The sequence below is a fragment of the Oncorhynchus kisutch genome, linkage group LG17 (assembly GCF_002021735.2).
Source record: "Oncorhynchus kisutch isolate 150728-3 linkage group LG17, Okis_V2, whole genome shotgun sequence".
Classification (NCBI taxonomy): Eukaryota; Metazoa; Chordata; class Actinopteri; order Salmoniformes; family Salmonidae; genus Oncorhynchus; species Oncorhynchus kisutch.
The window spans coordinates 69,538,606-69,559,258 of NC_034190.2; the positions used below are offsets into that span (position 1 = coordinate 69,538,606).

The 20,653-nt window shown below is 43.5% G+C and overlaps 1 protein-coding gene across 1 annotated transcript in view; it reads left to right on the forward strand.

Annotated features, from left to right (window-relative positions):
* Positions 1 to 11,530: 11,530 nt before the first annotated feature.
* Positions 11,531 to 20,653, forward strand: part of LOC109908216 (integrin alpha-5) — an 86,384-nt gene continuing 77,261 nt past the window's right edge. Inside the window, exon 1 of the mRNA XM_031794483.1 lies at positions 11,531 to 11,941. Coding sequence (XP_031650343.1) covers positions 11,745 to 11,941 — 197 coding nt within the window. The 5' untranslated portion in view covers positions 11,531 to 11,744. The remainder of the gene's footprint in view (positions 11,942 to 20,653) is intronic.

The window sequence follows — 20,653 nt, forward strand, 5'->3', positions numbered from 1 at the left end:
GTAGCGGGCGTTGAGGAGGATATGTAGCAGGCGTTGAGGAGGATATGTAGCGGGTGTTGAGGGGGATATGTAGCGGGTGTTGAGGAGGATATGTAGCGGGTGTTGAGGAGGATATGTAGCGGGTGTTGAAGAGGATATGTAGCGGGTGTTGGGGAGGATATGTAGCGGGTGTTGAGGAGGTGATGATAGTCCAACTCCTCCCAACAATGTTTACTTACTGATGTCATTAGCCATTTGTTAGAGGGAGACATGGCAATTTGCCTACACTGGAAAGAGAGCTATACAGGGCTTTCAGGCTTTAGAAAAATACATCTAAAGAATAGTAAATGATTTGTCAGGTTAGATGAATAACAAACACATTTTAGTTTGATTGTGTGACTAAAACACCTTTCCATTTATTTTGTCATCTATAAACAGTAATGTTTCTATATTATTGTGTGAACCTTCTTGTCACAAAAGTCTCAATTAAAAAAGTTTGGAGTGGGTGTGGGAAAACCAGCCATATCCTGTATGTATGTGTGTGTGTGTGTGTGTGCTCGCGTTTGTGTCTCTATGTGTGTGTGTGTGTGTGTGTGTGTGTGTGTGTGTGTGTGTGTGTGCATGCCTTTGTGTGAGAAAGAAACAGTCCCCTCTGCTCTGCTCTCTCCCTGTACCCCACCACTCCCAGATCCATCCACTACTTTACAGCCACATTCCTTCACTGCAGGCAGGGCCTCATGTCAGCCCGGTCCCACAGCACGCCCGTCCCACAGCACACCCGGCCCAATAAGATAACACAGGGGGGGGTCACAGGGCGTACATTGTTCTGAGATACAAATAGGCCAGGCAAATAAACATGACACCTAGAACAGAGTAACAGGTTCTTAATGCTGCAGGAGGAGAACGGTGGTAGACAGGGCAGACTGTTGCTTCAGCGTCTTTTCTTTACTATCAATTTAAACATTCTACAAACATTCCTGCACATCAAATCATTAGTCACATGCGCCGAATACAACAGGTCTAGACCTTACAGTGAAATGCTTACTTAAGAGCCCTTAACCAACATTGCAGTTTCAAAAATATACGGATAAGAATAAGAGATAAAAGTAACAAGTAATTAAAGAGCAGCAGTAAAATAACAATATCGAGACTATATACAGGGGGTTACCGATACAGAGTCAATGTGCGGGAGCACCGGTTAGTTGAGGTAGTATGTACATGTAGGTAGAGTTATTAAAGCGACTATGCATAGAGAGTAGCAGTGGTGTAAAGAGGGGGTGGGGGGGGGGGCATTGCAAATAGTCTGGGAAGCCATTTGACTAGATGTTCATGGCTTGGGGGTAGAAGCTGTTTAAAAGCCTCTTGGACATAGACTCGGCGCTCCGGTACCGCTTTCCGTGCGGTAGCAGAGAGTCCTGGATGGCAGGAAGCTTGGCCCCAGTGATGTACTGGGCTGTTCGCACTACCCTCTGTAGTGCCTTGCGGTCGAAGGCCGAGCAGTTACCACACGAGGCAGTGATGCAACCAGTTAAGATGCTCTCGATGGTGCAGCTGTAGAAACTTTTGAGGATCTGAGGACCCATGCGAAATCTTTTCAGTCTCCTGAGGGGGAATAGGTTTTGTCCTGGCCTCTTCACGACTGTCTTGGTGTGCTTGGACCATGAGAGTTTGTTGGTGATGTGGACACCATTGAACTTGAAGCTCTCAACCTGCTCCACTGCAGCTCGTAGATGAGAATAGGGGTGTGCTCGGTCCACTTTTCCTGTAGTCCACAATCATCTCGTTTGTCTCGATCACATTGAGAGAGAGGTTGTTGTCCTGGCACCACATGGCCAGGTCTCTGACCTCCTCCCTATAGGCTGTCTCGTCGTTGTCGGTGATCAGGCCTACCACTGTTGTGTCATTGGCAAATTTAATAATGGTGTTGGAATCGTGCCTGGCCGTGCAGTCATGAGTGAACAGGGAGTACAGGAGGGGACTGAGCACGCACCCCTGAGGGGACCCTATGTTGAGGATCAGCATGGCGGATGTGTTACCAACCCTTACCACCTTCGGGAGGCCCGTCAGGAAGTCCAGGATCCAGTTGCAGAGGGAGGTGTTTAGTCACAGGGTCCTTAGCTTATTGATGAGCTTTAAGGGCACTATCGTGTTAGGGCTTTCTCCTGTAGAGCTCCATTCTTATGGAATGGTCTGCCTATGCATGTGAGAGACGCAGACTCGGTCTCAACCTTTAAGTCTTCATTGAAGACTCATCTCTTCGGTAAGTCCTATGATTGAGTGTAGTCTGGCCCAGGAGTGTGAAGGTGAACGGAAAGGCACTGGAGCAATGAACCTCCCTTGCTGTCTCTGCTTGGCCGGTTCCCCTCTCTCCACTGTGAAGCCTATTACAGGGGCTGAGTCACTGGTGCTCTTCCATGCTGTCCCTAGGAGGGGTGCATCACATGTCCGGGTTGGCGCCCCCCCTTGGGTTCGTGCCATGGGAGAGATCTTTGTGGGCTGTACTCGGCCTTGTCTCAGAATAGTAAGTTGGTTGTTGAAGATATCCCTCTAGTGGTGTGGGGGGCTGTGCTTTGGCAATGTGAGTGGGGTTATATCCTGCCTGTTTGTCCCAGACCTGCTGTTTTCAACTCTCTAGAGACAGCAGGAGCGGTAGAGATACTCTGAATGATCGGCTATGAAAAGCCAACCGACATTTACACCTGAGGTGCTGACCTGTTGCACCCTCTACAACCACTGTGATTATTATTATTTGACCCTGCTGGACGTCTATGAACATGTTCTTTTATAATCTCCACCTGGCACAGCCAGAAAAGGACTGGCCACCCCTCATAGCCTGGTTCCAGCCTTTCTAGGGAGTTTTTCATAGCCACTGTGCTTCTACACCTGCATAATTTTTTGTACCAGGTAAGTTGACTGAGAATACATCCTCATTTACAGCAACAACCTGGGGAATAGTTACAGGGGAGAGGGATGAATGAGCCAATTGTAAGCTGGGGATGATTAGTTGATCATGGTGGTATGAGGGACAGCTTGGGAATTTATCCAGGACACCAGGGTTAACACCCCTACTCTTATGATAAGTGCCATGGAATCTTTAGTGACCACAGAGAGTCAGGACACCTGTTTAACATCCCATCCGAAAGACAGCACCCTACAAAGGGCAGCGTCCCCAATCCCTGCCCTGGGGCATTTTTTTTAGACCCTAAGGAAAGAGTGCCTCCTACTGGCCCTCCAACACCACTTCCAGCAGCATCTGGTCTACCTTCTCGGGAATGACCAGGACCAACCCTGTTTAGCTTCAGAAGCAAGCCAGCAGTGGGATGCAGGGTGGTATGCTGCTGGCTTGTTTACATTGCTTGCTGTTTGGGGTTTTAGGCTGGGTTTCTGTACAGCACTTTGTGACATCAGCTGATGTAAGAAGGGCTTTATAAATACATTTGATTCATTGAACGCTGAGCGGTAGTCATTTAGGCAGGTTACCTTAGTGTTCTTGGGCACGGGGACTATGGTGGTCTTCTTAAAACATGTTGGTATTACAGACTCCGACAGGGAGAGATTGAAGATGTCAGTGAAGACCCTTGCCAGTTGGTCAGCTCATGCTCTGAGTACACGTTCTGGTAACCCGTCTGTCCCTGCTGCCTTGTGAATGTTGATCTGTTTAAAGGTCTTACATCGGCTGCTCACATCGGTCTTAATCACATTGGCTTACTCACATCGGGCTGCGGAGAGCTTGCTCCTCTTTAGTCAAAGAGGGGGTCAGAGTTATATTTATCACAATTAGACCCATCTCGACCGGCAGATAAATGCTTTATCTCTATAATTTGGACACATACTCAGGAAATGAACATGATAGTTTGGGTAGAAACACAACTACTGGTACACAGTATTTTCCTAACCTGACTCCTTACTTGTCTTTCAGTCTCACAGGTTTACACACAGTCTCTGTCAACATGTTCACTGTACCACTAAAACCCCATCAAATTACATCATTCCTATAATGCAACCTTTGTGTGTTTACAGGCAAACATGCGTAACGTGAGGTAACAGAGGCTAAACTCTGTGTGAAGCTGCATTATACTGATGAGAGCTTGTACATGGGCTGTAAATGGTAGCAGCACAGCGGGATCCGCTGGTGCAACGGGACACTTATGTGCATCATAGAGTGTCCAATGATCTCGCTGCCGGCAGGCAGGGCCACAGAGGCCTGGTGTCCTTAGTCATTACATGTGGCGCTGCTTTACTGCCTCTGTAACTGAGGATGATTAGCGGATGTACATAAAAACACAAGTGCCCATTTTCAGACATTTTGTGGCTGTTTTAACTAGGTAAGCAAACAGTGCATGGACACTTTTGGATGGTCTTACCCCCACCACACATGTTGTCTCAGTTGGCATGGGCCCACCGTAAAAAACACACGCAGAGAAGAAGGTCAAAATCAAATAAGTCCAGGGCCTATTGGAAGAAGAGGGGCAATGAGAATGACTGGAACTGTTTTGCAATGAGAACTACCCAGATGATCCCTTGTCTAAATCAATACTATGATTCACTGTTGCTGGGAGTCAGCGTGTACAACAATGGACAATTCCTTCCGACAACCCTGTCTGTCCAGCCAAGATCCACTCCTTCGTTACGAATCTGTCGACCAGTTGACAGTGTTAGACTGGCCTGGAGTAATCAGCAACACCTCCCCACCCTTCCTCTCCTCTAAATGGAAAGGTTGAAAAGAAAGAGAGGAGGAATTCAAGTGTGTGTGTGTTTCTAGGTAGAACTCTTTTGGATTCCATGTAGAACCCGTACCACAGAGGGTTCTACATGGAACCTAAAACTTTTCTACCTGGAACCAAAAAGGGTTGTACTAGGAACCAAAAAGGGTTTCTTTAAAGGCTTCTCCTATTGGGAGAGCCTAAGAACCCTTCTGGAAACCTTTTTTATATGAGTGTAGTAAAAACAGGAAGTGCAGGCAGGCCTTCACATTGGAAGAATTTAGATGTGTATTACTGTGTGTGTGTGTGTGTGTGTGTGTGTGTGTGTGTGTGTGTGTGTGTGTGTGTGTGTGTGTGTGTGTGTGTGTGTGTGTGTGTGTGTGTGTGTGTGTGTGTGTGTGTGTGTGTGTGTGTGTGTGTGTGTGTGTGTGTTAAAGGTATTGTGAAACAGGTTAAAGGCTTAAGGTTTAGATGAAGGCCAGTGCTTTAGCATTTGGATACTACCGTCTAACTCAGGAGTCACTAAGTGTGAGCTCTCGTTTCCATTTGCAAATCAAGCCTTTATAAATACTGAATAACAATCAAATCTGTCACTATTGCCTCCAATTTCCTTCTTTGACAAGACAATTAAACCTCAACCTCATTTACAGCTCCTGCTAGCTCTTGCTTGCGGTGGCTTTACTTACTGTTTGCATGTATACATCCCATGTAGTCTGTTGTGTCCTTTGTTTGCTCTCTGTTGCTGTGTGGTAAAGTGGCATTTGCATTGGGACTTAAAAGGGTCCGGGTTGCCTTATAACTACCATTGGAGTGGCACTCAACCCCAACCCCCACTGTGTCAGTGTTTGTCAAACGACTGTTTGTCTTGCAAAGAGATATTAGGGTATGGAGGAAGGGGTGCCGGCCAGGGCATGGTCTCAGTGAATAGTGGGGGATTGAATATCAGATGCACATGCAATTAGTTGCTGCATCAGCAGCGTTCATCTCTGAATGTAAGAGTTTTCTGGCATTTGGAGGGAAAGAAAGTGTAAAATATTCAATACTGGTTTTAGTCTTGGTGTGTATTATTCTGGGTATGAAACAGAGAGTTGAATATTAACTGATATTTGGAGACCAAATAATTCATAGTATTGAGCTTGTTTCCCGCTCTGGCCCATTCCACTGTGCAGCATATCCAGTCTGTTTAACAGTCTAAAAGAATCACGTTACCAGTTCAGAGACAGTTGTAAGGCAGAGCAGAGTCTAACCTCAAAATTGTGTCAGGATCAAAAAGTTGACTGGCCTTGTGGTGTTCCTATTAAAACTTTGCCCTACTGTATGGAAAGAAACGTGTCCAATGGCTTGTAATTGAAAGTGTGTGTGTGTGTGCGTGTGTGTGTGCATGCCTGTGTGTGTGTCTGTGTGTGAGGTCTATATTTATAAGAGTGGCCAAGCTGTTTGGAGTACTGTGAAGTGTTTTGTTGTGTTCCTAATCTGTTGCCACAACAACATGGTGACGATGTCACAGCTGAGGCATGGGGATAGCCGCACCCCTTTTTTGTGAGAAATCTCTTATGACGAGAGAATTCGAGGGTAAATAAATTGAGAAAAATATGGAAAACAAAACACTGTTTAGTTGAATACTCTCAAGTTGGCATGGAAAATAACAGGACAGGGCATTTTCAGTTCCATCTGGATTGGCTGACTCCCTCAGAGAGTCAGAATATAGATAAAGTATAGTGAATGGTCAATTCTCTCTCCCCTTTAAAAGATGTAGCATATTGAACATGACCCTTTAGTTGAAATGACAGCACCACTGGAAAGTGACATGTGAGACAAAAAATGACCTAAATCCAACTGCATTACCTAATCTTGTTTTAGTTGTTTTAGCTTCATATTAGCTGTACAGTACCAAAGTTACATTCCCTCCCTGTTTGGAGAGATTTTGAAGTAGTACATGTATTTACAAGATAAGAATCCCTGTACTAAAATGGCTGAGTTCTAAGCTGAACTGAAAAATGCAATAAAGTTGCGCTTATACCTGTGTAGTAACACTGTAATTACTACAGTAATTATATAGGACTTGCAATACAATTACACGGTGTTAGAGTTGAGTGTTAACATAACATAATGAACCGTCTATATTCCAACATGTTAATACAATGTTTTTAATAGTGTAATTACATAATTACTCCACAGGTTTTTGAGCAACTTAACGTTAGCCCAAACAGCCACCAGATGGCACTATTATGTATTTTACGTAATTTGTCATCTGTATCCGACTATAATGTGCCCAGCCGGCTATACACTCGTGTCCCTTGGCGACTGGGTCGTACATAAAACATCCTTCATTCAAGCTGCAAAGGCATCTATTTCCCCCATAACTCAATTTAATGGCCCGCCGGCTAAAAAAAACAGAGAAAATATGCAAACTATCTTAATAAAACCCAATTTCCCACCACCATGAGTGGCTAATGCTACTTCCTGATGTTGTGCGCCACGTTCATCCAGACTGCTGCAACCTGATTGGCTGAACATGGTATTCAACATCCGGAAAATTGTGTTTAATTAAGACAGTAAGCATTTTTTCCCAGGTCAGTGAGATATGCAACCAACGTGGTCCAAGAGCATTTCGTATTATTCTGTACGTAAATCCAAGACACTCCATTTAGTATGATATGTTAAATTTCATATGGTATGCATTAACTTGTGGAGGTCCATCATCGATTTCGTATGTATGTTACAAATTACAAAGAATTTGCAAAATGTATGATATGTTACAAATTCCAATTTGTTGTAGCAAATGTTAACGTTAGCTAGCTCTAGAGGTTAGGGGCTAAGGTTAGGGTTAAGGTTTGGCGTTAGGTTAAAGGGTTAAGGGTTAAGGTTAGGGGAAGGGTTAACTAAAAGGGTTAAGGTTAGGGTTATCTAACATGCCAAGTAGTTGAAAAGTAGCTAAAAAGTAGCAAGTAGTTTGAAAAGTTGCTAATTAGCGAAAATGCTAAAGTTGTCCATGATGAGATTTAAACACACAACCTTTGGGTTGCTAGACGTTTGAGTTATACGCCCGCCCATCCACCCCAACCAACCAATCTCCTTTCGATTTTGCTTTAAGTAACCTATCTTATTTAACCATGCCAAACGTAAACATATCATACTAATTTGAGTGTCCCGGATTTTCTTTTACTATGTTACATCTAGTCTATGAGACCAGCTGATGCAACCGGTCAACAATTCAGAGTGCTAGGTGGAACAATCAGCCATAATAATAACTGATTAGGAGCACACAGCTCTCTTATCTGTCCCTTACGTATTCCTTTACCTCTCTCGTCTGTCTGACCTCAAACTTTTGACCCTGCTTTGTCAGGGAGATAAGACTGGGTCTGTGCATGCCTGTCTGTTTACCACAATAATCACAAAACAAGTCATCATGATGATGTGGCAAGTAACACTTTGTTTCTTGAAAGTCCAATATCTGCTGACATGCAAAACATTTTGGGACTGTATCAACCGTGGACTTATTTGTATTTATTTTGATCCTTTAAGGCAGGATAAAAATGGGCAAAAACTGGTTGAAGATGAAGATGGGCAAAAACTGGTTGAATCAACATTGTTTCCTATCACGTTTCAGGAGAAGACCCAGATGCAGACAGTGTTGAAGTAACAAATATTTATTACTAGAACAGGGGGCAGACAAAACGACAGGTCAAGGGCAGGCAGAGGTCAGTAATCCAGATCAGAGTCCAAAAGGTACAGAACGGCAGGCAGAGGTCAATAATCCAGGCTGGTGTGACAAGGTACAGAATGCCAGGCAGGTTTAGGGGCAGGCAGAATGGTCAAAAACGGAAAAACTAGAAAACAGGAACTAGAAAAAGACAGGAGCAAGGGGAAAAACGCTGGTAGGCTTGACGAACAAAATGAACTGGCAACAGACAAACAGAGAACACAGGTATAAATACACAGGGGATAACAGGGAAGATAGGCAACACCTGGAGCGGGGGGGTGGAGACAAGCACAAAGACAGGGGAAACAGATCGTGGTGTGACAGTTTCCAAGTAATTGCAACAAAATAATTCAATGTTATGATGTTGAATCAACATAGAATATCAAATCAAATCAAATGTATTTATATAGCCCTTCGTACATCAGCTGATATCTCAAAGTGCTGTACAGAAACCCAGCCTAAAACCCCAAACAGCAAGCAATGTAGGTGTAGAAGCACGGTGGCTAGGAAAAACTCCCTAGAAAGGCCAAAACCTAGGAAGAAACCTAGAGAGGAATCAGGCTATGTGGGGTGGCCAGTCCTCTTCTGGCTGTGCCGGGTGGAGATTATAACAGAACATGGCCAAGATGTTCAAATGTTCATAAATGACCAGCATGGTCGTATAATAATAAGGCAGAACAGTTGAAACTGGAGCAGCAGCACAGTCAGATGGACTGGGGACAGCAAGGAGTCATCATGTCAGGTAGTCCTGGGGCATGGTCCTAGGGCTCAGGTCCTCCGAGAGAGAGAGAGAGAAAAAAAAGAGAGAATTAGAGAGAGCATATGTGGGGTGGCCAGTCCTCTTCTGGCTGTGCCGGGTGGAGATTAAAACAGAACATGGCCAAGATGTTCAAATGTTCATAAATGATCAGCATGTTCAAATAATAAGAAGGCAGAACAGTTGAAACTGGAGCAGCAGCACGGCCAGGTGGACTGGGGACAGCAAGGAGTCATCATGTCAGGTAATCCTGGGGCATGGTCCTAGGGCTCAGGTCCTCCGAGAGAGAGAAGGAGAGAATTAGAGAACGCACACTTAGATTCACATAGGACACCGAATAGGACAGGAGAAGTACTCCAGATATAACAAACTGACCCTAGCCCCCTGACACATAAACTACTGCAGCATAAATACTGGAGGCTGAGACAGGAGGGGTCAGGAGACACTGTGGACCCATCCGAGGACACCCCCGGACAGGGCCAAACAGGAAGGATATAACCCCACCCACTTTGCCAAAGCACAGCCCCCACACCACTAGAGGGATATCTTCAACCACCAACTTACCATCCTGAGACAGGGCCGAGTATAGCCCACAAAGATCTCCGCCATGGCACAACCCAAGGGGGGGGGGGCGCCAACCCAGACAGGATGACCACATCAGTGAATCAACCCACTCAGGTGACACACCCCTTCCAGGGACGGCATGAGAGGGCCCCAGTAAGCCAGTGACTCAGCCCCTGTAATAGTGATTGCATTTGCAACAAGTCTTAAAGTCACCCAACTTTTAATCTAAATCCAATGACAGTGTGAAATGTTTGGTTTATTTCACATTTGGTTGAGTTGTCAATGTTAGTTGAAATTATACAATCTTGCGATCGGAAATAGAATTGGTAATCGTTAGATGGTGATATGATCTGGGTAGAAACTATAAACCCTTGTCATAAACAGATGGTTTCACTTTCATCCATCTGCAAGCTCATCATGTGGGTCTAAAAAGGGAGCGAGAGAGAGTGATGAATGGGAGCACTAGCTCCAGGATTAGGGTTGTGAACCGGCATGTTGCCCCCAACAGCTGTGAATCGCCCCGCAGATGATCCCCGTTATTATCCCAGCAGCTCTACGACTCTACGACCCCCCCCCCCCCGGCATGAAGAGACTATACTATAGAACTAAAAGTAAGGGTGCTTTGTGGTTCTATATTGAACCTTTTTGATGTTCAATATGAAGCCAGCCATTGAACCCATTTTGATTCTAAAGAGTTAGAATATTAAAACCATTTCTTCTGGAAGTGTAGTTCTAAATATGAGTGAGCCTTGAGTGGACAGTCCTTAGTGTCACCCAGCTAAATGTGGCCCCTCAGTCCCAATCCCCTTTAGCTGTGTAAATCAGCTAAACCAACAGACACAATTCCAGCCAGGCGAGTGGCTTTATTGAACATCTCATTTCAGTGAGGTGGTTGCTTCTGACTTGCAATGTAACCACTTTCCAACTGTGCGGGTCTCTATTGGTGTGACTCAGAAACAGAAATAGGAAATGTTCTCAGTTAGTTCCTACACCCTGGAAGAAATAACCTCATGCTGTGAGAGATGAAGGACAGAATGCATCATCTACCTGAATCAGATCTTATGTTGCATTAATCAACTAATAGAGAACACATACGCAGCCCAGACTTGTGTGATACTCATGCATACTGTAGCATATGGCTGCATATGGGCAAGATGGAGACAGTTGTTAAAATTCACAACATACATTGTATTTTCCAGAATGTCTGATTAATTATAATGTTTGACCACTATATCACCTCAAACCTCTAAATCTACTGATGATCATCAAAGTCCTGTGTAACCATCCTCAAGAAAATAATGTTGGTAAATAACCACCCTCCTCACTCCATTCCAACCAGGAGGAATACTTAGTAACAACTGGAGGTAGAAAAGGTCATTGAGAGTTGAGGTAATAGGCTGATAAATACCGATGATGTTACTCTGTATTAATTGACCACCAAGTTAATAATATACTGTATCTGGTTATCTTTGTTAAATCTCTGTTGGTCAGCATCACCCAGGTAGAAAAGGTTACAGAGAGACAACCATGTGATCTTTATTAGGCAGATAGACCAAAATCCCCTCCACATTCTAAAGGGTTAAACGCAAATGGTGGCTGCGCGCCAAGGATAGAATAAAATGATCAGAATACCCAGATCGGGAAGATTTCTCCAGACAGTTCGGGAAGATTTCAGTGTCATACAGATGACTCCGTTCTGAGTGTAGCCCACTCTAGATTGACGATACACGTTGGTCTTCTGTCTGTCTTTTTCTGAATTAAGAGCTCCACCTCTTCAAAAGTTTGTCACGAGTCGAGGAACTCCCTCCTTTCAATATCCCTTCAATTAGGACAGAGGAGCGAGCGTAGCGAGGGAGAGCGAGTCGAGGGAAGAAGCTGACTGAGCATTTAGGAGAGATACAGCGAGTTTGAGTTTCAAGGCATGCAGTTTAGAGAAATAGAACAACCACTCCACAAGCTCTACTGATCTAAAAACATAAGAGCAACGCAGGTGTTGATTAAAACAAATACAATTTTAGTGGATTCATTGAGAAATAGAATGGGTTCCAAAAGATACCATTCGAAGACACCGGGAAAACTGAACTACTCATTATTCTGCATTGGGGTTTGTCTAATAATTCTGCTACCGTTGTGTGATACATTCAATTTGGACGTGGAGAACCCTTCTGTCTACAGCGGACCTAATGGGAGCTACTTTGGATATTCCGTGGAATTTTACTTGACTAATTCTTCAAGGTGAGTATTTTTTCTATCCTGGAAGTCATTTAGAAAGTTTCTGTGAACACGGTGGGAAATATGAGGTAATTGTCAGTCATTTTCACTGTATGGTAAATGGTAAACATCCCAGGAGGTTAGAGGGTTTATTCCCGAGTTGCCGTGAGTATCAACGGAATCTTTTTGTATAGCCTACATTTAATAAATCAGTTATTACATTAGGTAAATGCACATATGGAATTAGATTTTCTCTTTTGGTTTTGGTTACAAATCCATCCGTGCACGTGCACGATGCACTGGAAAACGGTTACCATCATATGATGACGACCAGTGACCGCCCTATGGTACGATTGGGAATAAAAACGTAATCTTTCCTATTGGAAAACGTGTGGGAATGTGACCTCTGAGTCACAAACAAGCTGTGGCTTTTATCTCAGCATCCTGGCATGCAGTGGCTCCATCACATCAGTCCTGTCATGTCATTTCCATGTAAAAGGGACGTGAAGTTCATAGAAGCGTGTCAAAGTGGGTGTAAAATGAAAACTAAGAGTCTATATTTGAGAAATTAAGGCATATATACATTTTTCAAACATTTTCCATCCTAAAAATGTGGAATTAACAAAGGCTTTGATTTCTGGTCAGACAGATGGAAAAGGGGTCTTAGAAAACATCTACCAGAAAAAGTCTTAAAACGTGTTAGAAATACATTAAAACACGATGTTGAAGTAAAGACCCCTGCCAACTAAAACCAACACTTATATAATTTCAGAGAACATTTTCTGTCTTCTAAGTTTAAGAAACATTGCCTTGTGCCTTGAAATGTCCATATCCTTAGGATATTTTCTAAATTCTCTCCCTCATGAGGAAGGAGGATAATGAAAGTTCACAGAAGTAACAAGTAAAGGTAGACCTATCGCTTAGTTAGTTTTGACTGATCTTTCAAAAATATATCTATCAATTATTAATTATTAGTAATAAACTTGAAATTGAAACACGAATTTCAGAAAAATCAGTAACAGAATTTCTGCAATTGAGTTGGCTAAAATGGGAAAGCATAGTAGTCACAAACCACAGTTGGGTTCCCAAGTTTGGAAAGCACAGTACTGCACAGTAGAGTAGAGTAAAGAAAAGTAGATTATAGTTCAGTACAGTAGAGTTCAGTGGAGCTCAGTACAGTAAAGAAACATTGAGTTTATTAGTACAGTAGAGCACACTACAGTCGAGTACACTATAATGCACTCTAGTGTACTGAACTACGCTTTACTGTACTCTAATGTCCAAACTTGTGAAGCATAGATGTCTATGGTTGGTTCAGACCAACCAAATGTGGTCTTGTTTGGCGGCAGAACTCATTAAAATAATAGCCAGTGTGTAGAATAATACCCAAATATGCAAAGGAGAATTTAGCATATGTATACCTTTGTATGGCCATTTAGGATACATCACTATCAGGAGAATGACATTGATATCCATAATTATTATGCATTTCTGTGTAGTACAGATCAGGGACCCATGTTGAAATTCCGTTCCCGCAATTCCGTTACCGGGTGTCAATGTGTCATGTCATAGTTAACACCCCATTCTTTCTGCAGACATCATTGAATCTTAATTCGGAGCAGATATTTTGACTTTTTAGAAAACTCTGTGTAAATTGTTGAAAGTAGTCCTTCTGCATAGAGTTGACTGCTTTGTTAAACTTTGAAATAAAAAATATGAGTCTCAGCGTAATTCTGTTACTGTGAATTGTCAGTCCATAGTTCTGCTGAGATCATTCATCAAAGACATTCTCCGGAACTTTGGCGACTGCTAAGTATTTTTAAACCTCCCGCGTTGGGCTGGATGTGTCAATGTGTAGTTCACACATGCATCATCTATGAGCAGAATTACTGTCTTACCTCCATTTCCCCCTGAAATCCCTAGTTTGAAAGCAACTGTTTTTCTGGAAGCTGTGCTTGCACCATTTTCCCTACATTTCCCCCCATGTGGGCCAACCCCTAACAATTTGAGTTCTAACCAATGAGCTTCAGCCCCTCGTTTTTTGAGTGACAGCTAGCAAGATGCACACACAGCAGAGCGAGATAGCGAGCAATGACGTGGTACACATATCTGCACATATGTGATGAGGTACGCAGTTTTCGGGGACCATATTTGACTCGTGATTGCTACTCTCAGAACTACTGGCTAGAAAGTATACAAATGTACCGGAGAAACTCTTTAAGAAGGGTTTAAAACTTAGTCCATGTCACACTTATTACAGGTACTTACAGACTACTAGAGCAGCACAGCCAAAATGTGGTCAGGGTAGAACCCGGACTATTTGCATTGTGTGCTTTTACGCTGCTGCTACTCTCTGTTTATCTTATATGCATAGTCACTTTAACTATACATTCATGTACATACTACCTCAAATGGCCCGACCAACCATGTAGACCTTTTTTTTCTCGCACTATTGGTTAGAGCCTGTAAGTAAGCATTTCACTGTAAGGTCTACACCTGTTGTATTTGGCACACGTGACAAATAAAAGTGATTTTATTTGATAGATAGTCTGGACTGATAGATAGTCTGGACTGATAGATAGTCTGAAGACAGACATAGTTGATGATGGAAGGCACCCAGACGGTCACTGCTGTCCATGGGCTGTTTGCTGTGTGTGTGTCGACCACCACTCATCAGTAGGCCGTGTCAGCGACTCAGCCTGTACCTAGCTATCTGCCCTGTAATTGTAATAATTCATCATTAACCAAAGTGAAGCTTCGCTGGGGTGTCGGCGTTAGACGCAGTCAGATGTCCTGGCTGACCGTGTTTGTGTCTGTCTGCCCAGAACAGTCTCACCTGCCAGAGCATTCTAGGGGTTTAGGAGAGGGGCTTTGTGCCGAGTGGGTCGCCAGTGACTCCAGTTTCCCACTGTTTCTCCTCCCCACTTCCCTAGTTCTCTTGACTACAGTTCAGACACAGGCAGGTCTAGCAAAGCTGTATGATTTAGGATGTGATGGTAGCAGACACTGAGTCAGAGGAGAGTCCGTTAAAGCCCATCTACCTGCTCTACCTCCCTCCTCCTCACCCCTTCCTCCCCCTCTTCTGGTCTGATGTCAATCTGCAGGGTCTTTAACCCCCCTCCCCCTCTGTCTGCCCAGGCCCCGTCCGTCTCATATATGTAGTGTGAAGTCACAGCAACAGCATGAACAGCAGTCATCTCTCCCGCCGATGACTTCATCTTAACTTTTAACAACTGAGACATCGTGGTAAGGGGAGGAGAGAAGAGACAATGGGTTTAAGATTCGAGAACATGTGTACTGTGTTCTAGAAGATGGATACTGCATTTAGCATCTACCACATACTTGATTTTGTACTTGTGTATATAGCCAAGTTATCGTTATTCATTGTGTATTTATTCCTTGCTATCTTTACCTTTTTCAATTATTTAAAGGACCAGTCAAAAGTTTGGACACACCTACTCATTCCAGGGTTTTCTTAAGTTTTAAAAACTATTTTCTACATTTTCTACCAAAAAAGTGTTAAACAAATCAAAATATATTTGAGATTTTAGATTCTTCAAAGTAGCCACCCTTTGCCTTGATAACGGTGTCGTGGCTTTACTTTCATGAATCTGATGACTGTTATTTATCGAGTCAACTAACTATGTTTAATTGTTACCTAATTAAATTAATATTGTAACAATTAACTCATTAGGAATTTGGGACACCACGAGAGCTGTTGCCTATCTATCACATCCATAAAACAGTCAACGTATTAATCATAACCTCGTATCATATCATCATTCTGAACAGATGTAACCTCTTGCATCTGCAAAAACTCCAGCTGTACTTATGATTCAGTTCTACACAAATTAGTTTTATTATTTATTTACTAGCTAACTACTAACTAAATGATAAGACAGGATAACATACACACTTAATACATTAGGAAAAGGTCCCTAGCGGACCGACGTAACATATGGCGGCTTGTTACACAGGGAGAGAGAGAGAAAAAGACACTTATCGTTGATACATTTTAGAAACTATTCTCACAGTAATCATATCCTTTGCACATGAACCGCCACCCATTTGGAGTAAGAAATCATGAGCGTATTTATGTTTAAATGTCTTCGTTCACCGTGGATCTCTGTCGGGAACCCTCACTCCTTAGGAAGGGTGTTGGGCCTTTCAGCGGCACGCTTGTGAGGCTCTGATTGTCCAAAAGGGTTCTCCCCTCCCCCGTCTTCTACTATTGTTCTCTCTGGAAGATGCTCCTTGGAAGATAGGCTAGCCAGCTGTTTTGACAGTTCCCATTGGTGATGAAAGGTGTAGAATACGGTGATTTGAGAAGAGTAGTAGAATGGTCTCTCCTAAAATTAAATTCCCATCTTAACAAAAATACTTTCATTGCTCATATTTCATGCACAATGTAAAGGATTGAGACTTCATACATGTAGTGCATATACTTTTCAAGTTACAGTATTTCCTTTATAACACTTTTTATGACATCACAAATACCATCCTATATGACATTATTATTTTTTAGATCACCTCTGACCATTTCCCACGTTCTTATGTTAGAAATATTGTTCCAGTATTCGCTTTAGAATATGTTAGTTTTGTCGGGAAAAGTCTCTGAAGACAAAGGAACATTCCTAATTTACGACAGGGTGTGAGCTGTCAACCCCCCAACAGCTCCCTCCTCCCCCCTCTGTGGATGAGAGAGAGGGTCTGGTTACTGTCATCCATTGCCAAGCTGACCTGACCCATTCGGATCCACACAGGACAGTCATGACAACAGTTTTGCACACTCTTGGCATTCCATCAACCAGCTTCAACTGGAATGCTTTTCCAATAGTCTTGAAGGAGTTCCCACATATGCTGAGCACTTGTTGGCTGCTTTTCCTTCACTCTGCGGTCCAACTCATCCCAAACCATCTCAATTGGATTGAGGTCGGGTGATTGTGGAGGACACGTCATCTGATAAAGCACTCATCACTCTCCTTCATGGTCAAATAGCCTTTACACAACCTGAAGGTGTGTTGGGTCATTGTCCTGTTGAAATACAAATGATAGTCCCACTAAGTGAAAACCAGATGGGATGGGGTATCGCTGTAGAATGCTGTGGTAGCCATGCTGTTTAAGTGTGCCTTGAATTTGAAATGAATCACAGACAGTCACTAGCAAAGCACCCCCACACTATCACACCTCCTCCTCCATGCTTCACGGTGGGAACCACAAATGCAGAGATCATCCATTCACCTACACTGCATCTCATAAAGACATGACGGTTGGAACCAAAAATCTCAAATTTGGGCGCATCAGACCAAAGGACAGATTTCCACCAGTCTAATGTCCAATGCTCGTGTTTCTTGGCCCAAGCAAGTCTCTTCTTCTTATTTGGTGTCCTTTAGTAGTGGTTTCTTTGCAGCAATTCGACCATGAAGGCCTGATTCACGCAGTCTCCTCTGAACAGTTGATGTTCAGATGTGTCTGTTACCTGAACTCTGTGAGGTGTAGTTAATTGACCATTTCTGAGGCTGGTAACTCTAATGAACTTATTCTCTGCAACAGGGTTAACTCTGGGTCATAGTGCTGGATGGTTTTCCGGATTGACTGACCTTCATCTTCTGTAACTTTTCACAAGGCACATCTGTTAATTGAAATCCGTTCCAGGTAACTACCTCATGAATTTGGTTGAGAGAATACTAAGCGTGTGCAAAGCTGTCATCAAGGCAACGGCTGGCTACTTTGAAGAATCTCAAATATAAAATATATTTTGATTTGTTTAACACTTTTTTTTGGTTACTAAATGATTCCATATGTGTTATTTCAGGGTTCCCGAGTGGCACAGCGGTCTAAGGCAATGCATCTCAGTGCCAGAGGGGTCACTACAGACACCCTGGTTTGAATCCAGGCTGTATCACAACTAGCTGTGATTGGGAGTACCAATTGGCTCAGTGTCGTCCAGGTTTGGCTGCTGTAGGCCATCATTGTAAATAATAATTTTTCTTAACTGACTTGCCTGTTTAAATAAAAAATAAATTCATAGTTTTATTCTATAATTTAGAAAATAGTAAAATTAAAGAAAAACCATTGAGTGAGTAGGTGTGTTCAAACTTTTGACTGGTATTGTATATATTTTTCTCTGCATTGTTGGGGAGGGCCCGTAAGTAAGCATTTAACTGTTAGTGTACACTTGTTGTTTATGAAGCATGTGACAAATACAATTGGTTTTGAATGTGTATGCTAATGCTACTACCAAATGTGTAGCCAAACCAAACACAGAATGAGAGCAGAGTCAAATTTAGCAACCAGTGGTCCAAATCAGTCTAATTCTTCCACATTTCACACTCGTTGTTTGTGACAGCTTCACACGTCAATAACATTAACCAACAGGAAATGAACACATCAGAAACAGAAAAGTTTCCAGTTGTGACTCGTTTTCTTCTCAGTTATCAGACTATCGGCCACATTGTGGCGACACGGGGGAGTAGGGGAGTAGCTGGAATACAGGGGTGAGGTCAGTCTGGCCGGGATGGGGAGGGTGTTCTCTCTATCTGTGTGTGTGTGTGTTTTATTTCCGAGCCTTAACAGCAGCATAGGCCCACAGAGACACACAAAAATGAGAAAAAGCAAGCTAGAACCTTCTCACACATTCATCTCCCTCACCCTACTACACACGGACAGACTTTCACCCTCACTGATAGCATGGCTCCATGAGGAGCTTCCTGTCAGGTCTGGTCTAGTAGAGTGGCCTGGTCTAGTAGAGTGGCCTGGTCTAGTAGAGCCTGGTCTAGTAGAGTGATGTTAGCTAGTAGACAGAGAGGACACTAGCCATGCGCTGACACCACCGTGGTAGACTGCCTGAAGGTCTATGAACTGTGTGTGTGTGTGTGGACTAGGGAGAAGTAGCATGTGTGTGTGTGTTAGTAGTCTAGAGAGGGAGAGGCAGCACAGTGTGGGGCCTTGTAAGGATAGGTCTGCTCCTCAACCTGATATGATATGAATCTCAGCGAGGCCTCAGTGCCGGCCAGATCCACCATGTTGAGAAGAAGACTGCCTAATACCTCTCCATCCATCCAGCAGCAGCATCACATTCCTCCTTCCCTGTCTCTGGTGCCAGACAGGGATCAGGGGATGGGCTGCTAAGATGGCTGAGGTCAAAGGTCATACTATAGATGACATGCTGTCTGCGAGGGTCTTGTCTGTCTTGACTGATCGATGTCTGCTTCATAGATTTATCAAAGAAGTTTCCATGCTCCTGTCCCAATAACAGCAGGCTTTCCTATCTGTCTGTCAGAGGAAGAGAATAGAGGATATATCAAGAGACCTTTTGAACTAGGATGAAGTTATATACTCAAGGAGTCTGTCAGATACTCAGTGCATCACAAATCCGGTGGGCTGACCTGAATTACTGAGGATAGTCTCTGTCTGTCTTTCCGTGTGGTGTAGTTCTGTACAGATTACATTACAAGACGGTCATAAGGAGATGTTTGGTCATGGATGCCTCTGCTGCTGCTGATAATGTTTCCCAGCCTATCCCTGCCACATGTGGTCTAGATGGGGGTGGTGTTCTGGATTAGATCATGGATGGTTTGGCTGTGACGTACCCAGATTGAGGTCACCGTGTTCATGTTGGTCACTTTCCTGGAGTTTACCCCCTTAAATAGGGTTTCTGCAAATACAATATTGACACTGGACCCACTGGGGGCTCTGTTAGCTACTAAAACATACATTTTTCCTCTGTGTCTATACTGTCTCCCTCTCCATATATGATCAAACACGTTTCTGGTATTTTCATTGTTGGTATTGTTTTATTTTGTGAGATTCTTATAAATCATAGTTTGTGTGTGGGGTAGTTGTTTAAATTGGGCATGTGTATTTGGGCTGCCAAGCTATTCTTCACCCAGGTTCTCTGCTCTGCGATTAGCTGCTTTTCATGGCCCTGTGTGTTGGACAATGGGGCTCTTTGTGGGATGTCAGAAAAGGTTTGCTGTTTTCCGTCTGAGAAGCTTTCCATGTGACTCCATTTTCTTTCTTTCTTCACTTTTTAAAAGGCCTTTGAGTCTTTTTCTATTCATGCTTCAGGCCTGTGAGGTTGGTCTGGTCTCTCTGTAACATTAGTGTGTTGTTTGAAAGGTTAATGGGGACATGCTTAGCCTGGTGACCGAGGTCATGAAACAACCCTGTCTCAAACATTGAAGGCCTGTCTAGATTTTACTGCCCTGTTCGGTAATAGGAGGCTTATATAAAGAAGTGTGTGTGTGTGTAGGTCAGTCAGTGGAAAAAGGTACGTGTGTTTGGTCATGATAAGCCTAATTGGCCCTGCGGACCCCTGTGTTAGGTCTGCTGTGCCTGTGTGGTGGGAAATGCCCTCAGGACGTCACATACTCAGCAGCTGACTCGTCGATTGAGTCGCCCTGACGACACACACTTAGGTAGATTTAATCTTTACTGCCAGATGTCCTAGCTTGTTTAACCCTATTAGGGTCAAAAAGGGACTCTATTCATTGTGCAGATTTGGTAACGGCACTCTTTTTTTAGGGAAAATGGACCTAGCCAGACCAAACATTGGACTCAAAATAGACTAGCTCTTTCCAGTTTTCAATAAAATGGAATTGACCACAGATCTGCTACTCTGGCAGTCAGTTTGCACAAGAGGGTGCTTGGGAGATAACAGAGACAGTTTGTTTCCAGACAGCTGTGGTGAATGGGAGGTGATCAGAGGGATGGCTGTGTGACTCTCCTCCCATC